This window comes from Microcaecilia unicolor, chromosome 1 (assembly GCF_901765095.1).
Source record: "Microcaecilia unicolor chromosome 1, aMicUni1.1, whole genome shotgun sequence".
NCBI classification, from domain to species: Eukaryota; Metazoa; Chordata; class Amphibia; order Gymnophiona; family Siphonopidae; genus Microcaecilia; species Microcaecilia unicolor.
The window spans coordinates 575,230,406-575,251,953 of NC_044031.1; the positions used below are offsets into that span (position 1 = coordinate 575,230,406).

General features: G+C 43.8%; 1 protein-coding gene across 1 annotated transcript in view; it reads right to left on the bottom strand.

The window, feature by feature from the left end:
* Positions 1–21,548, bottom strand: part of TAF2 (TATA-box binding protein associated factor 2) — a 377,955-nt gene that overhangs the window by 343,211 nt on the left and 13,196 nt on the right. Inside the window, exons 3-5 of the mRNA XM_030218511.1 lie at positions 17,834–17,994; positions 4,366–4,484; positions 279–420 (exon numbers count right to left, since the gene is read on the bottom strand). Of these exons, the coding sequence (XP_030074371.1) occupies positions 279–420; positions 4,366–4,484; positions 17,834–17,994 (422 nt within the window). The remainder of the gene's footprint in view (positions 1–278; positions 421–4,365; positions 4,485–17,833; positions 17,995–21,548) is intronic.

Sequence of the window (21,548 nt, forward strand, 5' to 3'; positions counted from 1 at the left end):
TCATGTTGCTATATTTTCCATGGATAGCTCTTATCTTGGAATAAACAAAGTAGTTGATTAACATCTAATGGAAAGGAGGATGAAAGTGGAATAGGTAACACACTATTGACTTTATTACAAAAAATGTTTAAATAGAAGTTAATGAAAAGACATGCTAATTTTTTCTTGATGATGTTTGGAATTTACAATGTACAATAGTTATATATAACATTGAAAACAAATAAATATTTAAATATATCTAACATCAAACTAAGTACCAATCTAAGCTGCATTCTTACCTTGTAGAATTCTGATAGCCATAGGAAAAAACATGAGCCCCCTTCTCTGCCATACTGCCTTCTACATTAGGCACCACAAAATGCAGACCTCCTTTAGGCTGGTCCAAAGAAAATTCAATGTACACCTTTAGGGGCTTAAGTTCTGCAGCAGTGAAAACAATCACATGTAAATGTTTGATGTGTTTAATTATATTAGCAAGGTAAAATAGTTAGGGCCCTGTTTACTAAGGTGCACTAGTGTTTTTAGCATGCACTAATGCCAGAGACACCCATATATTCCTATGGGTGTCTCTAATGTTAGCGCACGCTGAAAGTGTTAGCGCGGCGTAGTAAACAGGGCCCTTTACAAGACCAAAATTACACAACACAAATAATTTTTTAAATAGATGAGTTCATACAAAGGGCAATGCTCAACTACTAGTCGTTTTCCCCCAATTTGTCCTTTCAAGACAGGCTGAGAAAATACTGTTTTATACTGCCTTTACACACTAACTCATTCAAGTTAAATAGTAATTTAATTTTTATAAAGGTTATTTAAAATCAATCAAGGCTCAAATTTTCAAGTGGGGACACTTGTTTTGTTTTAACACATCTCTAATGTGGCACCTAACAGCACGAGCTGAGCAATCTAGGAAGACGCCTTCAGACTGAAAATGAAAGGGTTTTTTTTTTTCATACTGTTATGAGCTGTTGGAAAAAAAGAACAATCTAATCTAATACAGGACTTATTTACCACACAAATCCTAACTATTAGTCCAAGGCAGCTTACAACATAAGAAATCCAAGCAATACATGTGGGGAATTACATAAAAAATAATACCACAAAATAATACATTAAGAACATTATTTAAAAAAAATAGCATCAAAATTATCAAAGAAAAACTTTTAAAACTTACCAAATAAAAAACTTTAGATAATTCAGTTCCGTTCTAAAACATTGAGGTAGGTCATATTCCATAAGGCAATGCATGATAAAGAAACACTGAATCTAAAGTACACTTATAACACACTCAACGTAATTGTCTTAAACGGAAGATAGTTTTCATTCACAGATTCACCACTTGAGGTTCAAAAGTAAGAAAGGAATACAACATAACACCAGAACTTTTGTGTTATCATACATAGGTATATTTTGACCCTAAGGCAATATAATATTAGGGGGAATTAAATTAGATGGATTCCAGAACCAAAGAACTGTGGTATTATTAGCATTTAACTAGAGCATATTGATATTTGCCCAACATTGTTTTTTTTTTCCAAACAACAACAACATTTTTTCTCAAAAGTATCCTCGAACGCCAATTTTGAGAAAATTTACCATTTTTCCAAACACAATATCACTGATTGAGCATAAAGTCCCTGAACATCTCAAAACAGACCCTGCCATGCCCAATTCAACTTAATCTCTGCAGTAATAGATCATGATCCACAGAATCAAATACAGCTGAACTATTATACTGTAAAAAAAAAAATGATTTACCCTAGCTCAAAGACCTCTTATCTCTGAGATCATAGTTTCAGTACTATGATTAGCTCTAAAGTCAAACTGTGACTAGTGTAAACATGAAAATCTTTCTATATACTGCTTATAAATGCCTCCAAAAGTTTAGTAAAACAAAAATGGAATACCTGCAGTTGGTCTAAAATTAGGAGAAGATAAATCTAAACCCTGTGATTTGGGTATGGGAGTAAGCGCAATGTGACCCATATCAGGTGGTAATATTCCTTGTTCCAAAAGTTTATTGAAAAACAGAACTAACCATGAAATAATTGAGAGAGGAAGGTTCATAAACTAGAAGAACATTTGTCCAATACACAAGATGGATGTTTCTGTAACAGAGAAAACACATCATTTGAAGTAATAGGGACAAACATATCCCATAATTGATCTACTATGATTTCTGAGCTAAATTCAGCTGAAGATTGACTAGTTGGAGAAAGCGATAGTTGATCTCTTTTGAGATCAGCATGAATAGTCTCAATCTTATTAGAAAAAAAAACTAGCTAAATCCCAAGCAGAAGGTTGAAAATGTTGAGACAGAATTCCAAGAGCTACTGGAACTATAAGGTTGTCTACAAGCTGAAACAACTTTTTAGTGCTCCATAAACTATTATCAATTTCATTAGAATAATATGGTTTTGTTTTTTTTTAGATTCTGCAAAATTATACTTATAGGTCTTTATTGCCTGTTTCCAAGCAAGTTTAGCAGAGAGGTTTCAACTTTTTCACCAGTTCCTTTCTAGACATCTAAAATTTTGTTTCTGCCCTCTTAAAGAAACAGTGAACTAAGGTGAAGATTTATTAGATCACATGTTCTTCTCTCCAAATAGGGCAATAGAGTCTATAGAAGAATAAAATTATCCCAATCTGATACCATAATGACTGGATCAGTTAGAGTCATGTTGATTTGAGTGGATATTCTGGCCCAAAAATAATCACTATTAATCTTTCCTCTAGAGGTAATTCTGTGTTTCTTTACGCTAAAGTCTGATCCATACTAAGACAAAATTAAATTGCAATTGAAAGTGCTCAGACCAAGGTAAGGTCAACAACTCAGAAGAGGATATTAGACAAGCAATAAAGTCTAACAAATGGCCCATATCATGAGTAGGACCACAAGACAGTAAAGATAGGTGACAAGAAGACAAAAATATTTTGAAGTTTTAGAAACCAAATTACATTCTAATGGAAGATTTAAATCACCAACTACCAAGGATCTGGGATGTGAACATACAAAATTAGAAATAATTTCTTGAAATGTCTGTTGAACCAGGGGCCATGGACCAGGGGGGCAATAAAGAAGCAAAATCCCAACAGGGTTGGAAGAAAAATCAGATTAATCCTGAAGCTCACAGATCATGTACTTCAGTCCAGGAAGTACAAGTGAATAAATTAAAGTCAAATGAAAAAAGCTTTTCTAAACAGCTAGACCACTACCTCGCTTTTCTAATCTTGGGGAATGTATAATATTATAACCATACTATAACCAGAAGAACATAAATGCAATATTTCAGAACTATTAAGGTCTGCAAGCCAGGTTTCAACAAAAAAGCAAACCCCATGTCAGAAGAAGCTATTAGATCATTAAGCAATAATAATTTGTTAACAACTGGCCCAGCCTTAATATAGAAAGAAATAACATGTGTAGTCATCAATGAAAGACTCTGAAACAATTGGTGCAGTACAAATTCAAATAATTCCTTTTAGAAGAAAAAGTACTTGATATTCCCCAGTATTTTAACCTTCACCTCTAATTCCATGACAAAGAATCCACATTTATGTGCCACTTACACGAGTAAATGTGCAGAATACCTGCTTGCTCGTAGGTAAGTGTACACTTGCACGTAAGTGGCTGCAACTCGACTAACGACTATTCTGTAAGTGTCCACATAAATGGGCAGGGCATGGGAGGTGCTGCCACTTAAGCACACAACTTACAGAAGACAGTAAAAGTGAAAGGAGTTGAATAAAGTAAGGCCACTCCCATCTCAGTCAGGCTAAACCAGGGTATGCTATTGAGTTTGGAGCAAATTTGGGGAAAAGCATCACTACGGATGAGAGCTGGGGGAAAAGGAAGGTGCAAGTTACAGCAGTAGAAAGTGGGAAGAGCCCAAGTAGAGATGCTGATGTGGAAGGCAGCTTATGGGGAAGAAGGGGCAAAAGAACCGACTGATAAGGGAAGTCCAGAGAAGCAGTGGCTGAAAGGAGGGCAGGTTCTAAGGACCCAAGAAATATTGGCTTTAATATCAAGTGGGACAGGGAGAAACAGCTCGAAGAAAAGCCCAACGAGAATAAGATTCCTATTCCACCTCAGTCTGAACTTTCCATTTGGTTTTCACCCAACCATGTTAACTGTTTAACAACGTTTTTGCAGGTTTCCACTTGTTTCTGCATAGATGAAGCTTGCAATAGTAATACTACCAGAAGGAAGGCATCTCCTTAAGTAAAGTTAAGGATCTTTGCTCAGCTTTGATTTGTGATGCTTTACAAGCACGCTTTAAATCATGAATTGTTCAAGAGTTACCTGAATCCTCTAGAAACACACTATAGAAATGCTCTTTCATTCTCTTTTCACTAACCACTTACCATCAACATGCTTCCGTAACTCTGATGGAACTTTAATGCACAACTCTCCATTCCCAGCATCGGGGTCCACAGCACTAACTGCAGCAGCATAAGCATTGGAAAAATAATTGAGATTTCTCCTAAATGAAAAAAGAAAAGTGTGTTTGAACCAAAAGCTATCATCATGGGATCAGATTCAAATGTTTGCTTTATGTTTATAGTTTATTAGGCTTAATATACCACCACTTTGTACAATCCAGCAATCTTTGTTTAATTTTAAAAAGCTGCTTTGGACTGGGATCACAATTTATTAATCTAAAAATAAACAGAGGAGAAAGGAGGGGAGAGAGAAAAAAACAATTGATTCACTGAACAACATAAATACTATTTCCAGGAGAAGCATTTCACCTCTCTTAGCATCAACATCCATCTCCGCTTCTCCATCTTATCACATTTTTCCTTCAACCCTCACTACTCTTTCACAAAATAAGAAACTGCATGTCTTCTTTCCTCCTCCTAATCCTCTATCTCCCTGTGGTAACAAGAGTGGCAGCCAGGCATGGAGCCTCACCAAAGTCACACAGAAAATAGAAAGTGAAACACAAATGCTTTATTTGTATTTACAAGTGCATACATATCTAACTGACTGCTAAAACCTGAGCTCCTGAACTACACTTCCTGCATCTGATGAAAGAGCCTCTTGTCCTTGAAAGCTCATTCCTAATAAACTAGTTAGTCTGAAAGATGTCACCAGCCTTTGTCATTTTGGGATATTGTTTTGTTTTAACATAACCATATTAAATACTTCATGGTAGAGGAGTAGCCTGACGGTTAGTACAGTGGGCTTTGATCCTGGCAACCTGGATTCGATTCCCACTGCAGCTCCTTGTGACTTTGGGCAAGTCACTTAACCCTCATTGACCCAGGTACAAAGACTTAGATTGTGAGCCCTCTAGGAACAGAGAAAGTACCTGCATTTAATGTGTACAGCGCTGCGTACTGTTGAGGATGCTTAAGAAAAAGGTGTTGGCACACATATACCAGCAGCAGGGCTGGTCTGTGGTTTAGTGTTTCCTGTGGCAGATCACAACCTTTAAGCTTAAGAAAAGAAATGTAAAGGCACTGATACAGGCTGGCTTAGACAGGTTTTGAGGAAACAGTTTGTACAGGATGCACATATGCAGAAACAAAAATTTAGTATATATGTAACTGTGCAGTAACAGGAACTGAGCATTACTTCCTGGCTCCCTGACTGTGAGTGCTTGTGATGTTTAATGCTCCCTTAAGAACAGAAGATTATTTTTCCTTCTTAAGACTTTTTCTCTTATTTTCTTCTGTAAGATTTAAATAAAGCCAGCTTAATTTGATTTACTACTACTTTTCAGATTCAATTTATTTCAGGCACGCAGCCTAGGGTCCCCGAAGGTACTGTCTGCCCTGGACTCTCTAGTAGCGCTATAAAAATGATTAGTAGTAGTAGTAGTAGGATACAAGGCTTACAACGGAACTAATGCAGAAAATACATTCCCTTAAATAACCATGGGAGGTAAATTTTCTTTATAGACCCTGGGTCTTACCTCATTGTGTTTAAGCCTAATTTGTTGTAATGTGAATTATTAGTCTGCAGTAAAATAATACATGTTTATAGTGGTGGTGCAAGTTAGTAACTCCAACCTAGACAGCGTAGTGGAAGATGACAAAAACTGACTTAACTAAGGAGAAATATCTTACATTTTGTCATGTTCTATAGTTGTAATAAACAGCATAGAGGGAAATAACTCCTTCATCCTACCTTTTCTCAGCTGCCTCTGCAGATGGATGAATAGGATTAAACTATGCTTTAAAACAGGAAGAACACCTGCAGATGCGCACAGAACTGAAAATGCTTCCCTCAGACAGCAAACCGAAGAAAACGCTGATGAGCCGTCCTGATGGGAATGTGCCAATAGGCTTCCGTCAGATCCAGGGAAGTGAGGAACTCCCCTGTCTGAACCGCTGCAATGACCGAGTGCAAAATCTCCATTTGAAAGGAGGGGACCTTCAACGCCCCATTGACCCTTTTTAGGTCCAAAATGGGCCGGAAGCAGCCCTTCTTCTTAGGAACCACGAAATAAATCGAATAACCCATCCCTCAATCCATTTTGGGGAAGGGCACTACGTCCCCCAGTTTGATCAAATGAAGTAAAGTTTGACGAACTGCCCTCGCTTTTCAGTAAGAGCGACACAGAGACTCCAGAAAGAACTCTGGTTGAGGGCTGTTGAACTCTAGCGCATACCCGTCATGCACCACCTCAAGCACCCACTGACCTGACGTGATCTGAGCCCACCTCTGGTAAAACTGACACAAGCGAGCTCCCATGCAAACCGGCGGCTGGACCCTCGTAGTTTCATTGGGATGTGCGCACGCGGAGCAAGAACCCCCTGAGGAAGCATCACGTCCTCCACGGTGGCCCCCTCGAAAGGACTGGGTCTGCTGAAAAATAAGACCCCTTGGTGCTCCGCTAGATCTGCCCGGTCTGTAATGCCAAGCATCCCGAAGACAATTACGCCCTGAAGTCCCTCGACCACTTGACTTGGGATGCATCTCCGGAAGCCGCGGAACCTTAGCATCCCCAAGACCGTGCACCAACTTCTCCAAGTCTTACCCAAAGAGCAAAGAACTTTTGAAGGGAAGAGAGGATAACTTGCACTCAGAGGCCACGTCTGCAACCCAACCCCGAAGCCAAAGAGCCCAACGGGCCCCAACCACCAGGGCCATATTTTTTGCCGACGCTTGAAGCAAGTCGTAAAGAGCATCAGTAAAGAAAGAAGATTCTATCTCCAACGTAGCCAGCTCCTGTACCCTATTAGCCATGTCCACAGCTGGATCATCCAGGAGCTTCTCAGCCCAGCAGAAGCAAGCGCAAGCCACCAGACCCCCACACACAGATGTCTGCAGCACCAGAACCGATAAATCAAAACTCCGCTTAATATTCTAACTTCCTATCTTGGGGATCCCAGAGTGCTGCACAACCATCCACCGGGATAGCCATGGCCTCAGTGACTGCCATCACAACCAAGTCTACTGTAGGAGGCTTTAAGGAGTCCCTATTCTCCTGAGGAAAAGCCTCGCCATAGCCCTAGACACCTTATTGGAGAATCTGGGGACGACCACTCCAGCGTGACCATCTCCCTCAGATCTTTATACATGGGAAAGGAATGGGAGGGACATTGAATACCCTTAACCAAAGGATCTACCTGCTTCACGTCCCCCACCGGGGTTCAGGGGAACTTGAGCGTCGCGGAGACCTGATCAATTAACTCAGCCAATTCATCTCCATGAAAAATCCTAACTACTGAGGGGTCCTCACCTGGCAAGGAACAATCCTTTTCCCGACTGGCATCCAAAATATGTTCCCCAAGATCACTGCAATCCTCCTCCAATTCCTGGTTAGAAAACGCCTCGGGATCCTCCGCGCAATCCAGGTGAGGCCTCTTTGCGACCCACCCCCCACCCCGAGGGTCCAGCCGTGTGGGTCCCAATTTCCACACCTGAAACATGAACCAAATGAAGTCAGGAGGGAATCGCATCCCTCCTGGGTACTCAGGAGCCAAGCCTGAACTCTGCCAGAGAGGATCATGCAAAGGCCGCGCCAGCTCAGCAGCGTGGGAAGGATCTAAGATGGCAGCGGTTCCCGCTGAAATCAGAACCACTGCTGGTACACCCGCCTGTGAGGCTGTCTCAGCTGCCACAAAACCTCTGCGGATATAGCTGGCTCCCCACAGAGCCGGCATTGAGTTCCCAGCGTTTCTAAACCCCGCCGCGAGCAGAAACAGCAGTGGATCAGCTTCCCTGCTGACATCACCGCGGGAAAGGAGAAGGAAAAAGGAAACACCCGGGGCAGGACCCAGCAGAAGAACCACTGCTAATTCCTCTGCATTAACAAAACAGAGCTCTGCCTGTCAGCCCAAGAAACAAAGAGCCAGAAATAAACCAGAGTTTGTTTGTTTGTTTAGTTTTTTTTTTTTTTTTTGGGGGGGGGGGGGGAGGGTTAATCTTTATTTGAGCCCGGCTGCCATAAGCTGAAAAGGCTCTCAAGGTTCCCGCCAGACCACAGGAGTCGAGAACAGGGCTGTCTACTCAGGAGAGCAGAGTAGGGGGAGGGACCCGGCCACCCGGGTGTGACACCCCAGGGGAAAGACGGAGCCTCACCAGACCCACTTCCCTGAAACACACAGAGAGATCCAAGTACAGGGTACAAACTTTGATAGGCTAATAAAGACACCCAAGGAACCCTTCAGGCCTACCAGACCAGTCAGGCTGCACATCTACCCTCTGCTGGAGACGGAGAATTACTGATTTGGGTTCTGCATAGGTTACATATACAGTGTTCAAAGGTTAGTGTTCTCAGTCTCCCTCTGCTGGCAGGCATGCATAACCCAAGCGTCTTGACCGGTCTGAAGGATTGCTGGAGGGTCACTGAGGAAGCTTGGTTTATTATGTCTGTTACATAATTGCATAATAAAAATAAAAAAAGAAATATAGATAGCTGGGAGTCTGATGAATGCCACAATCACTTGGTAACTTCAGTGCCCAACTGCTAGGAGATAAAACTCATGGATCACTTAGACAGCAATCTTGACAGTACTAGGGAGGGTACCTGTGGCAAAACATGGGGTTTTCAAGCCTGTGAACTGTTATCAAATTTTTCATGCAGTGTATTTCTCTTGTTTGGTCAGCAGTGGTGTTTATTTCTGTTTTAAAGCTGTTGCAGAAAAGACTGTTTTCTTTTTCAGTTTAAGCCCTGTGGGAAGACAACCTGCAGTGCCAATGGACACTGGGCTCTAATTGGCCCTGGAGTTCAAATCCAACCAGGAGATACTGGATTTTCCCCAGTCTCAGCTAGTGAGTGCAGAATGTGAACATCTCTGCCCTGAGACCCTGTTACTACTAATTATCATTTCTATTGCGCAACTAGTTGCACACAGTGCTGTACACTGGACATGAAGAGACAGTCCCTGATCGAAAGAGCTTACAATCTAATTAGGCCAAACAGGACAAATAAGGGATAAGGGAATTACTAAGGTGGGAATGATAAAACATGGGTACTGAACAAGTGAGTAAGTATCACGTCCCCTACCTCAGCACGGGCAGCGTCCTCGAGTGACGCGGGGCTCCGTGCCACCTTAGTCCGTGCTGCGCGCACTCCGGCTATTGGGCAGCGATAGCATTTTCTGTTTCTTCTGGCACTCCTGCGATTCAGCACGCTTCGCGTCTGTGGGCGCTGACTCAGCCCTGATGCCTCACCCCGCTTCCCAGTCTCGCTGGGATTAGGTGCCCTGCGGCTGCTCTGCGGCTCCTCTCCTTTTCTGTCCTCTTGGGCTATCAGGTGCTCCTTTTCCCCGTCTGCCTCTTGCCTCTTGCCTCTCTCCCATTGGTCGCAAGCCATTCCCTCCTAATCTCTCTATCCTATGGCAGCTCTCTCTTCACTGCTAGGCTCCTGCTGACGTCAGATGCCAGAACTTTATCTGATCTTCTTTCTAGGACCTTGCTTCGGTTTCTACTTAGTAGGTGTTTACTTTGCACTCTTGTTTGTTTCCTGTCTGTTTTGCTCCCCGTTTCTGAACCCTGCCTGGACTCTGACTTCTCTCATTGCCTGCTGCCTGCCTTCTGGCCCAGCGTGTACCCAGACTTCGCTCTATTGCCTGAACCTGGATTACTCTCTTGCCTGCTGCCTGCCTACTGACCCAGCGTGTACCCAGACTTCTCTCTATTGCCTGCTGTCTGCTTGTTTGACGCTGCCTGTACCCGGACTACTCTATTGCCTGCTGCCTGCCTGTTTGACGTTGCCTGTACCCGGACTACTCTATTGCCTGCTGCCTGCCTATTCAACGTGGCCTGTACCTGGTTTTCTCTGTATCTGCTGCCTGCCTGGCTGATTCTTTCGGCACCCCTCTTCCTGCCTCCTCTCATAAGTCCTGACAGCCGCCTGCACCTGGGGGCTCAACCTCTGGGGTCATAGGTGAAGCCCGGGTTCTGACAGTGTGCTCAGAAAGGAAAGGACGGATTTTGGTGATATTATAGAGAAAGAAACGACAGGTTTTAGCAGTCTGTTGAATATGTGCACAGAAGGAGAGAGAAGAGTTGAAGGTGACCCCAAGGTTAACAGCTGATGAGACAGAGAGGATAAAAGTGTTATCCACAGAAATACAGAATGGGGGAAGAGGAGAGGATGGTTTAGGGAGAAAGATAAGAAGCTCATTCTTGGTCATATTTAGTTTCAGATGGTGGTGAGACAACCAGGCAGGCAGGAAAATACTTTGGCCTGGATTCCTGCTGAAATTTCTGGCGTGGAGAGGTAGATCTGGTCATCAGCATAAAGGTGATACTGAAAACCATGGGAGGAGATCACAGTACCAAGCTGCATTGAGCCTGCCATGAGTGGGAAAGCGTGGGGTACAAATGTAACAAAAAAAAAAGAGAAGTATAGATGGAGAAAAGAAGAGGTCCCAGGACAGATCCCTGAGGTACACCAACTAATAGTTGAATAGAAGTGGAGGAGGATGCACCAGAGTATATACTAAAAGTATTATGGGAGAGATAGAAAGAAAACCAGGAAAGAACAGAGCCCTGAAATCCAAGTGAGGACAGTGTTTCAAGGAGTAGGCAGTGATCAACAGTGTCAAAAGCAACAGATAGATCGAGAAGGATGAAGAAAGAATAGAGACCTTGAGACTTTAGCAAGCACTGTTTCAGCTGAATGAAGAGGTCGAAAGCCAGATTGAAGTGGATCGAGAATAGCTTGAGATGAAAGAAAGTCGACACAATGACAGTCAACAGCACATTCAAGTATCTTGGACAGGAAAGGGAGGAGGAAGATGGGGCGATAGCTGGAAGGACAGGTAGGGTCCAATGAAGGTGTTTTGAAAAGTGGTGTGACTACGGCAAGTTTGAAGGCATCAGGAACAGTCACAGTGGAAAGTGAAAGATTGAGGACATGACAGATAAAAGGGATGACAGTAGGAGAGTTAATGTTAAACAGATGGCTGGGAAAAGGATCAGAGAAACAGGTAGTTAGTTTCAAGCAGGAAAGAAAATGTGCAGTTTCCTCTTCAGTGAATTCAGAAAAGGAGGCGGGGCTGAAGAAGGGTTGAGGGAATGGACTACTGGAAAGAGAGGTGGAGGTGACTTGGTTGAGAATTCAAGTTTAATCTTGTGAACCTTATCATGAAAGTACTCAGCCAGAGTCTGGGGAGAAAGTGAAGGGGGAGTTGGGGGTGAAGACACTTTGAGGAGAGAGTTCAGTGTGGCAAAGAGACGCCGAGGGTTTGAGTAAAGATAATTTGTCAACTGGATGTAGTAGTCCTGTTTGGCAAATAAAAGAGCAGATGAAGGAGGTCAGAAAGAATTTGAAATGCATGAAGTCAGCATGGGCACAAGATTTCAGTCAAAGGAACATAGGTAGCGGATTCTAGAGGTCAGCCAAGGCTGGGGTTTGGTATGCCTTACAGAATGGGGAATGGGAGGAGTGAGAGTACCCAGAGTAGAGGAGAGAGTAGTATTATAGGAAGAGACAGCCTCATCGACTGACTTGGATAGCATAGCGAAGAGATTTGAAACACTGGAGGACAGAGTTGAAGGACCAATAGCCTGAAGATTCCTAAATGTATTGGTTGAGATTGGACGGGACTGGCGGGAGAGTGTTTAAGTGTGAAAGTTATCAGATGATGGTGAGAGAGGGGAAGAGCTGAGGCGCAGAAACTGGAGAATAAGCAGTTGGAGAAGATAAGATCAAGACAGTGGCCATTCTGGTGAATAAGGGTAGTGGAGCACAGTTGATGATTGAAAAAGGATGTTAAAGCAAGAAACTGGGAAGCATAAGAGTCAGAGGGATCATTAGCATAAATGTTAAAATCCCCAAGAATGAGGGAAGGAAATGAAGGTTCAAGAAAGAAGGAAAGCAGGGCATCCAAATCAATGAAAAAGAAAGAAAGGGACTTATCAGGGGGTCAAGAAATGACTGCTACTTGGAGAGGCAGAAGAGTGAATAGACGGATGGAGTGGCCTTCGAAAGAAGAAAAGCAGCGAGACTGAGGTGGAAGAAGAGGTTGAAATCTACAGGAGGGTGAAAGAAGTAGCCTGACACCACCTCCGTGGCCAACAGGGATGAGGAGTATGGAAGAAAAGGTAACCTCCATGACACAGGGCCATGGCTGAAGCAGAGTCTTCAGAGCAAAGCCAAGTCTCAGGGCAAGCAGATTGAGAGTACAAGAGATAAAGAGGTCGTGCATGTAGGAAAGTTTGTTACAGACAGAGCAGGCATTCCACAGAGCACATGAAAAAGGCAGGGAAGAAGGGGGGTGGAGAGGAACAGAAATTAGATTAGACACATCACAGTGTGTCCTGCATACATAGGATGAGGGCTGATGTGGAGGACCAGGATTGGGATTGAAATCCCCAGCAGAGAGCAGGAGAAGGAGCAACAGAGTATGGCGAACAGTGGGAGAGGTATGACGACAGTGACGAAGGCAAGATGTACTCAGAATGGAGATGGCTGAATGGAAGGAAAGCAATGTTGAAGGTTGAGAGCTGAGAAGGGAGAAGACAAAAGAAATAGTGAGATGATGAAAACAGAAGGTGGGCATTGTGTTCCTGCAGTATACAGTGGTTTCAGATGGAGAAAGAGATTGGGAAGGGCCAGTACCAAGAAAAGAAAGTGTACTAGAGCAATAAGAAATAACTGGGAGAAAATACAGTGTATGGAGAAAATGCTTTGACACGAAGGCCCTGGCAGGATCAGGGTGGACCTGGGAGTAGCCCCGCAGAAGGATGTGAGGATATGCAGATGGGCTGCAAGTCCTCCACAGCACCTGAAAGGCAGCTGGTGGGAGCACTAGGCACCTGGAGCGAAAGCCCTGAGGGGATCGGAGTAGACCTGGGGAGTCACCCCAGAGAAGGCTGTGAGGCTAAGCAGATGGGCTGCAAGTCCTCCACAGAACCTGGAATGCAAGTACTGGGAGCGCTGATCACCTCCGCCACATACCTCCCAGCCAAGAAAAGGATTACCACGGGTTAGGTCGAAGCCAGCATTCCTCCCCCTGAGGGTCACCTGATCTTAGCCAAAAGAGACCTGGAAGCCCTGGGCACCTGGAGCTAAGGCCCTGGGAAAATCGTGGAGGACCTGGGAGTCACTTTGAAGAAGGCGGTGAGGATATGCAGATGGGCGCCCTCCTGTTATGATTCTGCTAGATAGGCAGGGGAATGTTTGGGACTCGCTCCCTAAAGCAGCAACAGCGCGAAACGCTGGCCACCATTGCCTTGGGGGTGTTAAAGGGTGAAGACAGCTCGACACAGCACAAGATGTTCCAGTGCTGATAAGATACACTGATTCTGAAAGGTAAGTGCCCGTATCTTACTACCCAATATTAAGGAACACTAGTGCGGTCCCGTGGTTTCAGTATGTGTTGAGTCAAGTTACCGTATATTGGATACTTAAGCTGCACATGAGCACCAAGAGTATTGATAAGCAAAGAAAGAATCCTATATAATAATTCTCACCACCAATGTTCTAATGTCTTGCCTGTATCCGTGGCTCCTTCGGCGTTGCTGAGCTAGGCTCCGTAGCCAGGCTGATGTCACTCACAGCTGATCCCCCCCAGACACACACACTGCCATGTGCAAATCTGGCATCAAACAACACAGCAAAAAAAAAAAAAAAAAACCAGCCTCGCGCAGCTAACCGAAAAGGCTCAAGGCTGCCGCCCTCCCAAAACACTACTGACACGGACCACAACCTCCCTCCACAGATACCGACAGCAAAAAAAACAGAAACACTACTACTACTACTACTACTATTTAGCATTTCTATAGTGCTACAAGGCGTACGCAGCGCTGCACAAACAGCTCCACACTGCCTGACACGAAACACTCCCTCCACAGTTACCGGTGTGCAGGACACCGTGCTCAATTACGGAGTACCGGTAAGGAGGGAGGTGACGCTCACTAACTTTAATGCATGTTCCCTGACTTTCAAAAACTGTCTTCACCCACCCCCGAGACATTGCCCGCCCCTATTGAAAACCCTCTCTCAGTCTCACACACCCACACGTCTGTCACACATGCACACACACTTCCTTGCGATGTCTCCACCCATGCCGCTACCCTCCCCCCCTCAGTCTGGCCCCACCGATCCCCCTCCGTGCATGTCGACCCACCCTCCTACAAAATCGCCACTCCCGCCCCTACCCCTCTGTCTCACACACACAATGTCTGTCACAGACGAACAAACTTCCTTGCAATGTCTCCACCCATGCCGCTACCCTCCCCCCTCCGAGTCTGGCCCCACCAATTCCCCTCCGTGCATGTCGACCCACCCCTCTCCAAAATTGCCACTCCCGCCCCTACCCCTCTATCTCACACACACACAATGTCAGTCACAGACGCTTACAAACTTCCTGGCGATGCCTCCACCCATGTCGCTACCCTCCCCCCCTCCGAGTCTGGCCCCGCCGATCCCCCTCCGTGCATGTCAACCCACCCCCCTCCAAAATCGCCACTCCTGCCCCTACCCCTGTCTCACACACACACAATGTCAGCCACAGACACGCACAAACTTCCTGCCGATGCCTCCACCCATGCTGCTACCCTCCCCACCCCTGACTGGCCCCGCCGATCCCCCTCTGTGCACGTCGCCCCCCCTCCTCGAAAATCGCCTACCCCACACCCCACCCTCCCTCTGTCTCACCGACACATTCTCTGACAAACACACACTCTGTCGGTATCTCACACACACAGTGAATCACTTTCTCTCTCACACAGCCTCGCTGTGTCTCTCTGACTGTGACACACACACACACACACAAAATCAACATTCTGTCTTTCTCTCTCCCACACACACACACACACTCTCTCTCTCTCTCTCTCACACACACACCCACATTGCTACGGTGTTTAACACACACACTCCATCTCTCATACTCCCCCCCCCCCTCCGAGTCTGGCCCCGCCGATCCCCCTCCGTGCATGTCGACCCACCCCCCTCCAAAATCGCCACGCCCGCCCTACCCCTCTGTCGCACACACACACAATGTCTGTCACAGACACATACAAACTTCCTTGCGATGCCTACACCCATGCTGCTACCCTCCCCACCCCTGACTGGCCCCGCCGATCCTCCTCTGTGCACGTCGCCCCCCCCCCCCTCAAAAATCACCTACCCCGCACCCCACCCTCTCTCTGTCTCACAGACACATTCTCTGACACACACACACACTCTGTCGGTATCTCACACACAGTGAATCACTCTCTCTCTCACACAGCCTCGCTGTGTCTCTGTCTGTGACACACACAATCGACATTCTGTCTTTTTCTCTCCCTCACACTAAGTCGGCCCACACACACACTCTGTCAGAGTCTATCTCTCTCTCACTCACACACAGTCTCTCGCTCTCACAGTCTCACACACACACATACACTGTCTCACTCACACACACACACACTCGCACATTCACTCTCTCTCTCTCACACACAGTCACTGTCAAACACACACACTCAAAGGAAAACCTTGCTAGCGCCCGTTTCATTTCTTACATAAACGGGCCTATTTTACTAGTAATAAATAATAAAACAGCTGAATACCTTAGAGGATATAAAAATAATAAAAAAAATATAATATAACAGCTGAAGACCTTATAGGATATCTGGAAGGTCTTTTTTGGCCAATGATGAAGAGAAAATCAAGTTGATCTATTTAGCTCTATAAGATATTTATTATCCTGGAGCTCTTTGAGGCCTTTTTCCTTCCAATCCTAAGCCGATTGGTTAAAATTCGACGGGACTGACACACAGAGCCTAATCAGTACTTGTTTTGTTTGTGGGAATTTTCTGATGTTCCGTACTCTAGCGATTTGACATACCCACACCCTATTTGATTTGTAGTAAATCTCTGGTCAGACATCATTTGGAATACTCTGTGCAATTCTGGAGACCACGCCTACAAAAGTATATAAACAGGATGGAGTCAGTCCAGAGGATGGCTACTAAAATGATCAGCTGTCTCTGATATCGGGACAGACTTATTGATCCATATAAATGCATTGCAGGTGAGTCTCAATTAAAAAGGAGCTCTGGAACGAGGGGGAAAAGGATGAAAGTGAATGGAAAGAGACTCAGAAGTAACCAAAGGAAATATTTATTTATAGAAAGAACATGGATGCTTGAACAACCACCCAGCCAAGGTAGTAGAGAAACTGGATCTGACTTGAAGAACACATGGAATATGTACCAAGGATCTCTGAGGAAGTAGAAGGCAATATACAGCTTATAGTAGCTGGTATGGATGGGCAGACTGGATGGTTTCATCTCTCACTAATTTCTCTGTTTAACTCACTAGGGACTATATACTCCCAAAATTTCCCGTTCTGAAAAAAAAAATTACAGTAAGAGAGCAAGGAGGTAGAAGTGCTCATGTTAAATCTGAATTGCATTTTTATTTTCTGACTTAAAATATCAAACCAATTAAACTTGTCTTTCTACTTTATAGTACCAAGGAGAATTCTTCAACTTAGACATATGGGCCTCTGCAACTTTAATTTAGAATAGTGAGAACAGTAGTTTAACCCTCTTTTAGTTAGATGTGGTAAAGAACATGAAAATCTTAGTGAAGTCCTTCATGAGTGAAAGTGTTCCACAGAAATAAGCAACTAAGTCATTTTGGGGCCCTGTTACTTAGCTGCAGTAAAAAGGGCCCAGTGCTAGCCGCAGGGGCCATTTTTGCCACACACTGAGACCCTTTCTACCGCAGCAGGTAAAAAGGCTGAAAAAAAAGACATGGCCATGCAGTAAGATTGCTCTTACTTCATAAGGAACACTTACTGCCACCCAATGAGATGGCAGTAAGGGCATCCGCGCTGCCCGATTACCACCGAGTAATCCCTGGTGGAAAATTTTTTAAATATTTCCACTAGCGCTGGAAATGCCACATGCTGGGGGTGGAACTACCACAGGTGCTCATATTGGGCCAGTGGTAGCTCCAGATTGGCGCATGGTAAGCCCTCAGTGGGCTTACCGCCGCTTAGTAAAAGGGCTCCTTATACTCAAGAAATGTGCAAGGAACCAAAGACAATATTTTCCTGACTCCTAAGAACTTATTTAAGTAGATTGTGAAAAAACACATTTAAATGAAGGCACAACAGATTACAGCAGCTATAGGATTTTACCTCAGCATAAAACAATGAAATATCAGAGTCATGGTATACCAAGTCAGAACAATTTCTAATAAACCAAACTAAAGTCTACCTAATCATATTGATTGGTATTATTTAAAAATAAGGGGCCCTTTTACTAAAGCTTAGTGCATGCTAATGGATATTAGAATGCACTAAGGTATTAAATAGGACACGCAGCATTTAGCACACACTAATAAAAGAACCCGTAAGTCTTCTTTAAAGCTGACATTTAAAAACATCTTAACTGGCTGGGAGGTTCACTATAATTCTAAATTTTACTTACTGTTTTGATTCACTGTGACAGATCTCCAGGGTTGGATCATTGTATATAAAGGCCGCCTCCAAATCATTGACCCTCACTCTGTATATCCTGCACTGCTTGCTGTTCAGTTTGATTCTAGTCAAATTTGCAACTGTGGGAAATATCGTCAGCTCCACAAAACCCTACAAATATATAAAACAATATCAATTATCTTTGTATAGAATACTGTATATTAAACAAAAGAAAGCATGGCATGTTTATAAACTATTCCATGTCTCATCGCACCGATGGTGGCTCTGAGGTGAATAATCACTTTGCCGCCACAATGATGTTCTGCAGTAAATAAATGTGCACCATTTGATAGCTCTTGGCTTGCAAGCATTATATAAGATAAAATAAATAAATGCTCTGAGGTGTGATCATTTCCCTAAGAAACTGTCCCTGAAGCATCTATTTCTTTAGATCAATCCACACACTGGAACTTTCAAGGCAAAGGACAGTGAGCCCTTGGACAGCAGCTGGACCCCGACTGCGGCAGACAAGTCCCCTGGGCTGGCACAAGGCAGGAGTCTGGGCAAGATAAACCAAGGCAGGAACTGAGGCAAGGCTGGGTCAAGGGTAGATAGAACTAGGCAGGACAAGGCAAGGTAGGACTAGACAGGCTGAGCAAGGCAAGGCTAGACTAGGCAAGATACAAGGGACAAGGAAAGACCAATGAGACATGGACCGGATCCAGACAAGGCAAGGAAAGCAAGGCAGGAGGGCTAGAACTGGAACCCAGACAGGACAAGGTACAACAAGAAACTAGGTTAAAACTGGGTCCAGACAGGCAAGACAAGAACTGGATCCGGACAGGACTAGACAAGGCAACGAGCAAGACAAACAAAGCTGGGGCTAGACACTATAGAGAAAGCAAGGCAAGACCGGGGAAGTCAGAGCAAGGACAAGAGTCCAAGGCAAGGCAAAATTGGCCGGGTCCAAGACAGGGCAAAGTCTAGAAGCAGGGTAAGGCAGGAGCCTGGCAGGAGCTCTAAGGCAAGGCAGGGCTGGAGTCTGGCAGGTCAGAGACAAAAGTCAGGGCTGGAGCTTGGCAAGAACTCGGAGAAAAGGCAACGCTGGAGCATGGCAGGAGCTTGGAGTCGAAGCAGGGCTGGAGATTGGCAGGAACTCGGAAACAAGGCAGGGCTAGGCAAGGAAAGGCAGGAACACAACAGGAACAAGACGGCAAGGCTGAAGACCTCATTACCAAGAACGGGAGCAAGACCGGGTCTTCCTTAAGAACTGCAGGGCAGGAAGTGAAGCTCCCTGCAGGAACTCCCAGCTACACTGTGGCGAGACTATAAGAGATCTCTCTTCAACATGGACGCGTCCTAGGGGAAAGGCGCAACACGATGTGTGAGTAAACCGCCAACCGGAGGAGTACTGGGGAGTAGCATGGGACCCAGCCCAACGTCCTCATAGCATCAGGAGGTGAGCTGGCATTCATTACAGAGACTTGGTTGACGGATCTGGATAGTTCAATTATACTTGATGTTTGCTCTCTAGGGTATAAGATTTTACACTGTGAGCTTCAGGTTAAAAAAAAGAGGGTGGTATTGGTATAATATATAAAAGCTTTCTTTATTTGAAATTAATAGATGCAATAATTATCTCAGGTTTGGAAGTGATGCTGTGTCAATTATGTGATTATTCTATATCAGGTTCTTTAGGCTTTTTATTGATTTATAGAGCTCCAGGAAATTGGGCCACAATTGAAATCTACTTTATTGATTTTGTTTCTCAATATTCAGCCACTTTTTCTCATCTGTTGTTGATAGGTGATTTAAACTTATATTTAAATAATAATTTGGATCTTCTGGTTGATCAACTGTTCACATATTTAGTAAACTAGAACCAGTGCATGAGAAGGGTCATACACTTGATATTATTGCTTTATTATCCAAACTGGATCGGAGATATTATAGTTCCAATCCAGAATGGACTACATTTTCTAGTGAATTTTACACTTGATATTTCTCAGGTACTTCTGGCCTGGCTAATGTTGGAAACAGGATACTGGGCTAGATGCACCATTGGTCTGACCCAGTATGGCTACTCTTATGTTCTTATGTAGATTAAGAAGAGAGGTAGGGAGGTAGTTCAGATAAATCAAGATTTTAGTATAATTGAAAGTGAACAATTTTGGTCTCAGATTAAATCATTATTATCCAATATTTGTTCTAGTGCAATGCTATTAGATTAGAATAATAGTGTGATAGACAAAATACAACAATATTAATCCAATAGATGGAAAGGTAAATTTGAAGTCTTCATATTGGTACTCTTAAAGATCTATGGGTTTTAAAATGTCAAAATGCCATAAATGTAAAAGATTATGGATAACTAAGGATCCAGAAAAAGGGTAAGCGTATCTAGTTATAGAAACACAAATTCAACAAACTTTCTTACATAAACTACAAGCTTACTTAATCATATACTATATTCCTGTGAAGTACAAAAGAATCTATTCCAGAGAACAGCAAAAAGCCTCTGTACCCCAACCTCCACCCAATCTACAGGGTATGGAGGAAATAACATGGGTCACTTTCTTCATCGGCATAAAAAAACCTCACCTTGCTTCTGTTTTTGCTAAAAACTTCACAGGAATGTCATATTTTCTCATGGATCCCCAAAAAGAAGTGAAAAAAAGTACTTAAGACTTCTAAATTGGTGGTAGACATAGACGTGTAAGAAGAATCAACCACACCATCTAAGGTCAAAGTTTTGTCATAAAAGGCTGTCTCAAGGCATGCATAACTCATCTAAAAAATAAAAAAAACCTAAAAAGCCCTCAACCTCGTTAGTGAAAAAAATGAACACAAAAAGGATCCAAAGACCAATATAATTAATAAATGAAGTACTTGCCAGTAACTTTGAGCTCACTATGTCTTCAATGTACCGAGATCCTTCAAACATGGCCGTGGCGTCTCTTCTTTATGTTCTTTAAACAGGACCTCCTCTACGTCATTTCCAGCAGAACTTAGTAATCCAATTATCCTCTCAGCTGTTCCCAAGTGTAAACATTCGTCCAAAAATATCATACCTTTAAAATAACCCATTTCTTAAAAACACATTCAATCTACTCCTCGTCAAAAGACACAGCCGCCTTATAAAAAAAATTATATATATATATATATACAGTGCACTCCATTTAAGTGCACATTGGATAAGTGCATGCTCTGTTTAACTGCATGCTGTACTTTGGTCCCGTTTTTGGCGCCATCAATTTCTATGAGGACAAACTTCGGTGTAGCGCACCCCTGATAAGTGCAAGATTCACTTATATGCATCTTTTAAGACCACTCTTCTGCAGTAAAGACTCCGCATAAGCACGCGCACAGAATATGAAAGCCGATTGGCGCGTGACAACCAACGAAATTTCTAATTTACCGCCCCTTTAAATGCCACAGGCAGAATAAGCAAAAGAATGTTGTTGTACACTGGGGTCGTCATTGTCGTCGCCCAACTGTAAGACTTTAACATCTATTGCTAAAGAATATGGTCTCAATCCCAGTCAAATTTCACGTACCTTGAAGCAGGAAGACCAGCTTCTGGAATACTGGCAAAAAAACAATACAAATCCACAAGGGAAACAAAAACGGGTGGGAAAAGCTGAGAAGGTAGAAGATGCTCGTCTTTGGTGGTTTCCTCAAATCAGGAGCAGACAGTTTCCTGTCAGTGGTCCACTGCTTATGGA